We start from the raw sequence: 11716 nt of genomic DNA on the forward strand, positions 1-11716 counted from the left end.
CCTGGATCGACAACAATTTAACAAAACGTACAGTCTGAAACCTAAACAAAGCACCGGATGCGTTGTATATTATCTGAGATTAAATGAAAAGAACATTTCAAATACTCGATGTTACTTAAACTCAAATGCTCCAGCTATATCTAAAGTAGCCTATTTGCATACCTTGTATCTATTCTACACCACACTTATCTCAAGTGATGAGTAAAATGTCCCTTTACCTGACTTTATATTTACATGTTTTTTATCTAAACAAATCATTTTTACCATTTACGTTCTCACACTGTTACTCAAGACTTTCCTCTAAACTACAAAATTCTTTCAATGACAATCCGACATTTGATTTAAGAAAAAAAACCAAAACAAAAAAACAATCAAGTTTGTTTGCTGAATTTTTGTTTTTATTTTTTTAGGTTTATATGGGATTTTCCCCCCCTCTTTTTTTGTGTGAAACCAAAGCCAGCATGACCAAATTACACAGACATAAATTATATAAATAGGCATGTGACACACATTCTCATCTATTACTTTCTTTAAAGCGGTTAATACACATATCAAGTTGCCCACAATTAAGGCAACTTATTTTCTGGACATCAAGAAGAGAGAAGTTGCCCACGAGACAACTGTCTGCAATTCCCAGGTTTTAAAAAACGATGTAAAAGTGTTCTGATAAGACAATAGAACTACACTTTTCATATTCTGTCCAGAACTAGAAAATATTAAAATTTTGCCATTCACGATTAAGGAATAGATAGTGCAAGACAAGACCACCAACCTAAGGAAAAGAACTTAAAAAAACATAACTGGTCTTCAAAGAAAAAAATAATCCTTTAAGCAAATTAAATACCCACATATATAACTATTATACAGAAAATTTGTCTAGGAAAACACCAAAACAACTAAATTGCAAATATTCTAAGTATTATTGAATCAGATAAAAAGTAATGTTAAACAAAACAAATTATCTGATACATGTGGTCAAGTCATTTCATCATTTTCATAATAAGAATGGCCAATGCAAAAAAATAGGACAGTGTTTTACAAAGCAATGTTTCACCAAAAAAAAGAGATTCAACAGCCAATTTAATCTTATCGACAAGTGCATTTGGTAGCGATCATCTCCTCGTACTCCTTGTAGGCAATGGAGCCGTCGTTCTCAATGGTCAAAACACTTAAAGGGTTGTACTCTGACGGCACACATGAAGGTCTGGGCACAGAGGAGTCTAGCTTCTCGTAAATTATGTTCTGAACCATGGTGTGCACTGGTGACCCATAGATATATCCCACAGCCCTGGGACAAAATCCCTTACAGTACCTCGGATTGTACTTGTGAGGCGCTATGATCCAGTGGTCCAGTTTGAGCTGATTGAAGCTCACTCTGAAATCATACAGGTCACAGTCATCTGTTGGAAAGTCATACATGGGGATGAGTTTGGGCATGGTTTCCGGCACATTGGTGCTCTTTAGGGTTCCTCGTCGCTTTCGTGAGGTTGACTCCCACATTGTGGACTTTCCATCCCAGTGGTTGGATGTCAGATCGACCATCCTACCTTGCGTGGCTCTTCTCTGGTATGCGACCTCGCTGGTGTCATTTAGGTACAAAAGAAGGGACGGGGATCTGTGAGTTAGCTCAACCGGACTCTTGTGAATCTGGCCTCCAGGTCTGGGGACCATATCTTCAACGCAGGTCAAGTTGATCAGGAGATGGATGTCCTTCTTATGGGCCTGAATGAGAGGATGTAGGAAGGAGGTCACGTCAACCTCCACCCAGCGGCGACGGACTCTTCTCTCGGTGTGGACGCGGAAGCTGAGTAGCGGGACTGACTGCTGGGTGCTGAGATGGTGAGAACACATCTGATCCTTCGAGGGTTTCTGCTCCTTCACATCCAGATAACAGAGCGACGTGAACGGGGTGATGTGGTTGTGGTCGAAAGAGTATAGCAGCACTGACTTCAGTAACTGCTCCTGAGTCCTCACTCGATTCAGACTGTAGGAAATATCCTGCATGAAGAATTCTGACAAGATAACACATACCGTTGAGGAACACATCCTTCTCTTGACAACAATTAGGCCTATACTGTTTATTCATTTCTTGTGAGTGACTTGTGATTGCAGTTTCATAGTCAGTGGCATAATGCAATACTAGTGTACTGTTAACTGCATTCTGTGTGGCGTTTACTAAATAGCATGTAAAGCAGTACATATTATGCAATAATTAACATTCCAAATAGTAATGTAATGTATTGTAATCTAACCTTATTACATTCATTTTTAATAGAGGTGGGCAACATTCGGGTTCCGGAAGTAAAAGTCCCATGCACTTTCTCCATAAAGACACTGATTTGTAACTGTAACATATAAAGTTCACCCAAAAATTCTGTCATCATTATTCACCCTCATGTTGTTCCAAACCTGTACGAGTTTCTTTCTTCTGTTGAACACAAAAGAAGATATTTTAAAGGCAGGCTTTTATGCTTTTTCACGTTTTCAACTTTAGTTTGTGTGTAATATTGCTGTTTGAGCATTAAAAAGGGCAACTAATACTCTTTTCTCCACTTTAACATCCTGCTTGGACAACTTCTGCCCCCTTTCCTCCAGGCCAGCCCGTGCCACACCCTCTGCCCCCTGGTTATCTGATGTTCTTCGTGAACATCGTTCTAAACTCAGGGGTGCAGAGAGGAAGTGGCGCAAATCGAAAGATCCTACTGACCTTGGTCTTTATCAATCCATCCTCTCTTCCTTCTCTGCTAATATCTCTACTGCTAAAATGACTCACTATCACAACAAAATTAACAATTCTTCTGACTCCCGCATGCTTTTCAAAACCTTCTCCTCTCTTCTCAACCCTCCTCCTCCATCAACCCTAACAGCTGAAGATTTTGCCACATTCTTCATAAATAAAACAACCACCATCAGTGGCCAATTTACCAATCCACAACCTGACACACACATTCTACCTCTACTTTCAGAGGCAGAAGTCTCCAAACTCCTCCTTTCCAATCACCCTACCACCTGTCCGCTTGATCCTATTCCCACTAACCTACTTCAAGCCATTTCATCCTCAGTTGTACCTGCACTCATGCACATCATCAACACCTCTCTTCACATTGGTTCTTTTCCCACAGCATTTAAGCAGGCTCGGGTAACCCCACTGCTTAAGAAACCCACTCTAAATCCAGCACATCTGGAAAATTACAGACCAGTATCTCTTCTTCCATTCGTCACGAAAACACTTGAACAAGTTGTTTTCAACCAGATCTCTTCCTTCCTTACACAGAACAACCTCTTGGACAAAAATCTGTCTGGTTTCAAAAGCGGACACTCAACTGAGACTGCCCTGCTCTCAGTAATTGAAGCTCTGAGACTGGCAAGAGCAGCTTCCAAATCCTCAGTTCTCATCCTGCTGGATCTGTCTGCCGCCTTTGACACAGTTAACCACCAGATCCTCCTGTCAATCCTAAAGATGAAGGGCATCTCGGGAACCGCACTCCAATGGTTCAAGTCTTACCTCTCAGGTAGGTCCTTTAGGGTATCGTGGAGGGGTGTGGTGTCTAAGACCCAACATCTAGCTACTGGAGTGCCTCAGGGCTCAGTGCTTGGACCACTTCTCTTCTCCATCTACATGGCATCACTAGGATCTGTGATTCAGAAACATGGCTTTTCCTATCACTGCTACGCTGATGACACACAACTCTACCTCTCATTCCAGCCTGATGATCCGACGGTAGCTGATCGTATCTCAGCCTGCCTGACAGACATTTCTGGCTGGATGAAGGACCACCACCTTCAACTAAACCATGCGAAGACAGAGCTACTTGTTTGCCTTGTACAACATTAGGAGGATCAGACCCTTCCTATCAGAACATGCTACACAACTCTTGTCCAAGCACTAGTTCTATCCAGACTGGACTATTGTAATGCTCTCCTGGCTGGTCTTTCATCTTGCACAGTAAAACCTCTGCAACAGATCCAGAATGCTGCAGCCAGAATGGTCTTTAAGGAGCCGAAGAGAGCACGTCACTCTCCTCACAAAATTGCACTGGTTGCCAGTTGCTCGCATAAAATTCAAGTCACTGACTTTTGCCTACAGAACAACCACTGGCTCTGCTCCCTTTTACTTAAACTCATTACTTCAGACTTATGTGCCATCCAGAAACTTGTGAAACTTGTCTTGTGGTGCCATCTCAAAGAGGCACAAAATCTCTTTCTCGGACCTTTACCATGACTGCCTAACTCAACCAGAGCTGCTGAGTCCGTAGCCACTTTCAAGAAACGGCTGAAGACGCATCTTTTTCGACAGCACTTGATCCAGTAATACTTACACTTTCTCTTCTATTCTATTATTTAAAAAATAAAATTAACATGTACTGCGTTAGATTAAACTGAGAAGGGTTTAACTGCTTCTATTGTTCTCATTTGTAAGTCGCTTTGGATAAAAGCGTCTGCTAAATGAATAAAATGTAAATGTAAAAAAAAATCTGCAAGGTTACAAAACTCAAAGTCCAATCCAAAGGTAAATATTTTATTTAACAGAATCCACTTTTAAAGAACTACAACGAATGGCTCATTTGGATTACAACTCGATTTTTTTGGGCTTTATGAAGTCATAATATTACTCATTTAAAATGTTTGTTTTTTTTCAAAACTCTGACAAAACTCTTACAAAACTTTGACCATCCAAAGACTAACTTAGAGTGGTTAATATTTATTTTTAACAGTGTTCTTAAACTTATAACCCCAATGTTTATCTGGGTGCTGCACATTTTACAGAGAACAGCTTCCAGAACCACAATGCAGTCTAAACGCACAAAATCTTCTCCTGAAATGGAGCCGTTCCCACTTTGTCGGGACAATCTGTTGTTTGTGGATCACAACTTATAAGTATGTCTTACTATTTCTAGTTGCGTTTTCTATTAAAAGTTCAAATTATAAGTTTTGTAGTTGCTATGATGTAAACAAAGGGCAAAGCTGTTTGGCTCCACTCGCCTGCAAGCCAACATTAGTGTTGATATAGTGTTTACTGTAGCTTTTGTAGGCTCTCGCTTTTGTAAGACTGTTCACCACCCCTTAGGAAAATTGAACTTGGTTTTGTGATCGATTACTGTTTGTATTACCATAGTTTTCTGACAAATATCATGATTAAATGGTGTATAACATCGTATCTAAAATGTCTAAGAAAATTACAAGAAAAAACATACCACTCTGAAACATCCTGTGAAATCCGTTCTGGACGATCCTCCTGTTTGTTAACATTCTTAAGTCTGAATCAGGCTTGAATTGGTTCAAAATTAACGCTATCCTCAATATTTACATCTGAGCAGATGAAACTCGCAGTTATGACGGCGGGAAATTTCCTGAACATGCGCTAAGCGGTGCCAATCACAACACACTGGGCCAGCTAACCAATCACAGCACATTTCATATTTCGGAAGGAGGGGCTTCATCGAAACAGGAACTAAACGACGAGTTCGGGCCAGACTGTGGAAAGAGTTGCTGTAATAATATGCTGTAATGTGAAAAATAATGTGTTTTTTGAATAATCAAACATGAAAGCATTTCTAGTACACCCCAAAAACAAAATCAAGACTTCGTAAAATGGCATAATAGGACCCCTTTAAAGAAAGTTGATAATCAAAGAGTTGACGGCACCCTTTGACTTACATTGTATTTTTTTTTTTTCCTACTATGGAACTCAATGACTACCGTCAAATGTGCGGTTGCCCCCATTCTGTAGAATATATTATTTTTGTGTTCAACAGAAGAAAGAAACTCATACAGGTTTGGAACAACTTGAGGGTGAGTAAATGATGACAATATTTTAATTTTTGGGTGATCAATCCCTTTAAGACTTACGTTTATCTTCGAAAAACCAATGAAGACATTTTTAATGAAACCTAAAAGATTTCTGTTCCTCCACCGAAATTTAGACACTTAAAAACATAAAGGAGATCGTAAGAGAAATCAATATGAATCAAGGTGGTTAGGAGAACAAAAGTCTTATGGGTTTGAAATAACATGCAGATGAGTAAATGATGACATCATTTTCACTTTTAGGTGAAATATCTCTTTTAGCAGACAGGACTTTGGGTCCACCAATCAGAGAAGGCATTGACACCACAGAAAGAAATCGATTCAGTTTTCCCCATTATATATGTAAAAAAAAAAAAAAAAACTTAAATTAAATGTCAATAAATCAATAGTCATTTCATTTTTTGTTGATCATTTGCAGTGCTTTGGGATGCATACTGTAGTTAAATGTATCAGAAAAGAAGTACGCAGTCCATACCAAAGGTAATATCTTGTAGTTCGTTGTTTTAGTTTATACTTAGTTTTTTATACTTAGGTTTTTTGCTTATTTAAATAAATTTGACATAAAACGTAAATGACTCATTATTACCTTCTTGTTTTTTGAACAGTAGCCTAGTATAAAAGCAATAGCACAGTTGCAATCATGCTGTACTATCATACATTAATATAGTAATATCATATAATACATCCAAAGCTGTGCTGATATTCAGTATAAGCGTATAACTGATATTGCATGCAGTAGGCTATGTAAAATATTCAAAGAATCAAAGAATTCCATCATGTATAGATCTGGAAAACTGTACACAGTAGGGCAGGCAATATTTCAGAAAGGATAGCCTGGCAATGTATTCAGTAAATATTGAGTTCCTGATATAAAGCAACCGCATCTTTTCAAATAGTTTGTAAACATATCTGATGCAACTATGAGATACACATAGTTATGATATAAAGTATGCTTTACCTCGGTTTTGCTCGAGACACTCCTCTCGAGGTGTGATCAGACGCGCAGTGTTGTACAGGTGAGAGGGCTCGGGACTCCTGTCGGGTTTGGATGAAAGTTTATACAATCTCTTCATGTAACGTACATATCTGGAGTCAGGCTTGGCTCGTGGTGTGAATTCTCCCCAAGGGTTCTGCTCTGACAAAGCCTTCAGCAAAGGGCTTAGGATATTACCATGGTGAAGGGAGACGTCGGGTTCAACAGATTCGTTTTCAAAGTTGTAGCATGATGTAGGCCTAAATGACAGGCCGATAACCGCGAGAACCATAAAGTATCTGGATAGGGAACAACGCGTATCATATTTAAAAAGCGGCGTCGCCATAATAAATAAAGTGCGTTTATTTAAGAACAGACCCGGAGAAGACTTCAGAGTCTTCTGCCAAACCTCACTTGCCACTTCCGTCGCCCTTCCCTGACAGACAGGTGTGCGCAATCAGGGAGAATTTGGCACAAAAGACGGTGTAGGTATCCACAAACTGTATCAAGTAAGATTTTGAAGAGTTTGATATTAAGCGTCTCAAAAACAACGGCACTGCATTGCTTGAAAGTTCAAGTGCCGAATTTAATGCCGAAAAGAGCGAGTTCGTCTAACGAAAATATGGCCTTTTGGCAACGTGTCGGTAAGTCACGTGTATGTTTTCCATACAGAGATATCGGTATCAGCCATAACAGCAATATTAATATCGGTTATTATCAGTATCGGCCACAATTTTCACATCGGTGCATCACTACTTAAGAGTTCAGGAGTCTGCCCATCTGTGCCAACCATAGCATGTTGAAATCCATTTTGCACTTTATTGTGTACTGTATTTTCTATTGCAGTAAATCTATCCCAACCAATGTTAAAGAAAACAAAAACAAGAAGGCATGTGGTTTAAAAGATGGCAAGTAAAATAAAAAGCACATCTGTATGCAATACAGTTTCATTATTGTTCATTATTATCCAGAGCGGCTTACTATAAATAATTTGTGCGACCAAATCATGTTTTGCGCCAGTAACTGAAAAAGTTAGTAGCGCAAGTGCCACCAGTGGAAAAGGTTAGTGTAGTGCCCTGTAATCTATTCTATTATTTAAAAAATAAAATTAACATGTACTGCGTTAGATTAAACTGAGAAGGGTTTAACTGCTTCTATTGTTCTCATTTGTAAGTCGCTTTGGATAAAAGCGTCTGCTAAATGAATAAAATGTAAATGTAAAAAAAAATCTGCAAGGTTACAAAGTCCAATCCAAAGGGAAATATTTTATTTAACAGAACTACAACGAATGGCTCATTTGGATTACAACTCGATTTTTTTGGGCTTTATGAAGTCATAGTATTACTCATTTAAAATGTTTTTTTTTTTTTCCAAAACTCTGACAAAACTCTTACAAAACTTTGACCATCCAAAGACTAACTTAGAGTGGTTAATATTTATTTTTAACAGTGTTCTTAAACTTATAACCCCAATGTTTATCTGGGTGCTGCACATTTTACAGAGAACAGCTTCCAGAACCACAATGCAGTCTAAACGCACAAAATCTTCTCCTGAAATGGAGCCGTTCCCACTTTGTCGGGACAATCTGTTGTTTGTGGATCACAACTTATAAGTATGTCTTACTATTTCTAGTTGCGTTTTCTATTAAAAGTTCAAATTATAAGTTTTGTAGTTGCTATGATGTAAACAATCCAGAAAATATGGCCTTTTGGCAACGTGTCGGTAAGTCACGAGGACAAAATTCTCCCCAACATAGGCTAAATGAAAAATAAAACATAACTTGAGCATTTTCTGGAGCATCACTGTGACTGCTGTGATTCTGCACTTTACACCAAACCCCTCTTAGTTTATTGGATAACTTACTAAACTCAGTGCTTTAAATATGGAAAATATTAGTATCTTTGGTGACATTATCATGTTAATGAAGATGAACTTTGGTTTAAGTGGATGTTCCAGTTCCATGCAACATGAAAAACTGGCAATTTATTAAGAAATATTTCAAGTGTTTCTTAATTTTTCTTGCATCAAACTGTTTAAAAACAAAATACGTTTTGGGGAAATATTGTTTTTATTGGAATACTGAATGACAAGACATTATTGTTGTTTAAATATCCATATTTAGTTCCAATGGCATCAAAATGCAGGAAGAGACATCCCACTGGGAAAACAACAGTGTCAATATATGCAAATTAATATAACAAACATGGTTGTTGTTGTTGTGTTTTATTGTGTCAGTGTGTTCAACCTGAGAAATGTTACAGTATTACACCTTTCTACACTATGGAAGGCCAAACAATTAAAAAATGTGAATTTTACATGCAAGAAATTGACAATGTGTTGTGAAAAATGAATGTGTCCAGTGTAGAAACCTCAGGCTGATATGAGAAGAACGATAACTGATGATAACTATATTAGTGTCCACCACCAACTGCAGTTATGGCATCCGCCACTTTAAATGCTCGAGCTCTTTAAAGAAGAATTTTTATTATTCATGAGCTGGAGAAAAATCGTTCTGAAAGTGATTCCAACAATATCATTCGTCTGTCGTTATCATTTTAGCTGTGAATGTGGAATTCACTATTCTCATAGAATTAGAACAATTAGTAAAACTTTATAGTTCTCCTCGTTGATGCTTAAAGAAGATTCACACAAAAATGAAAACACTGACATCATTTCACTCTCCCTCATGTTGTTCCAAACTAGTATGACTTACTTTTATATATTTTGTAGATTGTTGATATCCAAACAGTTTTGGCATGTTTTTTTGTCCATACAATGGAAGTCAATGGCATCCGAAACATTTTAGTTACCGAAAAAAAGGTTTGGAACGACATGAGGTTGAGAAAATGATGAAATTAATGAACTTTAATTTTTGGGTGAACAATCTCTTTCAAGGCCAGTTCACTCTGCACCGACAGTGTGACAATTCATAACCAGAGTTGTCAGCAGCCATTGACCTCCATATTGAAAACAATATAATGGAAGTTGAAACAATTTTCATTTTCAGGTAAACTAACCCTTTAACAGTTTAGTTTACATTCTAAATCCAACTGCATTCAACTGAAACTTCAGAATATCGGAATTGAAGCATCACAAACATTACATCATTCTGAATTTTACCTTGAGTCTCATTTTTTTCTTTAATTTGCCATTTTATTTGAAAGGGATGCTGTGGAACCGTACTTCCTCAGCCAAATAAGTTTTGGCATTTGTATTGTTAGCAACCTATTATAAGTTAATGTCCAGGGTGACTGTGGGATCCTGCACAATGAAAAAGAAAAACATCCTGGAGGTCGAACAGGAAGACACAAAGAACTATTATTCTGCTTTCTCTAACACAGAGATGCTAACTGCCTACAACATGTGACAGACTGATAATGCTGAGAAAACAAAATCAAGAATTACATTTATTTACCTAAACTTGAATTAAATATTAATATCAATAATCAAAGAAAGTTTTTTTTTTATGCTAAAGATATACTAGTCTTAGTTAGAATGTGCAGTTTAAGTGCTGAAATTTGGCTCAGAACAGCTTCATGTTGAACAGTGAACTGCTCTGAACCCAAGGGTATACTTTCTGAAACGACCTTCACCTCGCGAGAGCAGCTCTAACTGAGAGGCAAGGGCATCTGCATCATTACAGATCACCGCACACCAGTAAAAGCCTCTGAATGAAGTTATGCTAAGCTCCAGCGCCCATGAAATCATGCCTGAATCACTGCCTGACTGTGACAAAGGCCTCATTATATTTCCCAGACTGTTTCTAACATTCATAAATTCCTGGGGTAAAACTGTGGTTTTATTCTCACACATTATATCAGTAATGTGGTCATTTGCATAAAGTTTGACCTAATTTTGCCAAGGCCTATCCAACTATTAAAGAACCAAGCTAGAGTTTATCTCTTTAGTATTACAAAGCATAAAATGAGTTCAAGGAGAACATGCCTTCTTCATCCCACACAGAGGCCTCTCTCCCTTCATTCAATGGCACGAGTGTTATGAATTAGGAATTATGCACAGCACAACAATCAGATAAGAAAGATGACCGAGTTACTGTTTGAGGCAAACCAGAAAACGCTCTCACAAGTCACACGGTGACATTATTAATAAGACAATTAAGCATATTTTCTCCTAAATCTGCATTACAAAGTCATTTTATGAGTTTTCTGCACTGTAAAAAGTGATCAGTTGACTTAACTTAAAAAAGTGAGGAAACCTGTTGCATTAAAATTATTAAGTAAGAACTTGTCAATTCCACATAACTTATTTTTTTTAATTACGCATTAAGTTTATTTACGTAATAATTTAAGGCAATGGGTTTCCTCACTTTTTAAAGTTTTTTTTTTTAAGTCAACTGCTCACTTTTTACAGTGTAATAGTCGATAGTGATTCACAATAGATTAAAAAATATCGTAATAAAAGTTGTTCCCTTCTTTTCAGCATTAATAAAGGGAAGTACAACTAGTACCATGATGACATAGGCCTACTTCACAATTTGATAATCATGTTCACACTAAAGTAATTTTGAACTACCTTTAAAGGTTTGTGTTTTTTTACAGTAATAGTAATGATAATATTTGAGGAATTATATATATATATATTTGATCATGAAATTATGTTTTGAGTTAGGCTATATATTTTTTGGTTACACTTTATTTTGATGGTCCCCTTAGACAGTCTGTTGACTATAAGTAGCGTTGCACATGTCTACTTACTCTCATTAGAGTGTTAGTAGAGTATTAGTAGACTTGTAGAGTTTGAATAAGTTAACATGTACTTGCAAAGTTACTTATAGTCAGTAGAGTGTCTGTTGGAGGAGCATCACAATAAAGAGTTAGCAGATATTAAGAAGACAGTACACTAATACTCTAATGAGAGTTAGTAGATGTAAGTGCAACATTACTTATAGTCAACAGAATGTATAAAAGGGGACCA

General features: G+C 37.4%; 1 protein-coding gene across 1 annotated transcript; it reads right to left on the reverse strand.

Moving 5' to 3' along the window:
• Positions 1-408: 408 nt before the first annotated feature.
• Positions 409-7073, reverse strand: gdf9 (growth differentiation factor 9; the record flags this gene model as incomplete). Its single annotated transcript, XM_084133850.1, has 2 exons — positions 409-2012; positions 6767-7073. The coding sequence occupies 2 exons, from the start codon at positions 7071-7073 to the stop codon at positions 1087-1089; spliced, it is 1233 nt and encodes a 410-aa protein (XP_083989976.1). The 3' UTR covers positions 409-1086.
• Positions 7074-11716: the final 4643 nt, after the last annotated feature.

The sequence above is a fragment of the Abramis brama genome, assembly GCF_963993115.1.
Source record: "Abramis brama genome assembly, chromosome: 13".
NCBI classification, from domain to species: domain Eukaryota; kingdom Metazoa; phylum Chordata; class Actinopteri; order Cypriniformes; family Leuciscidae; genus Abramis; species Abramis brama.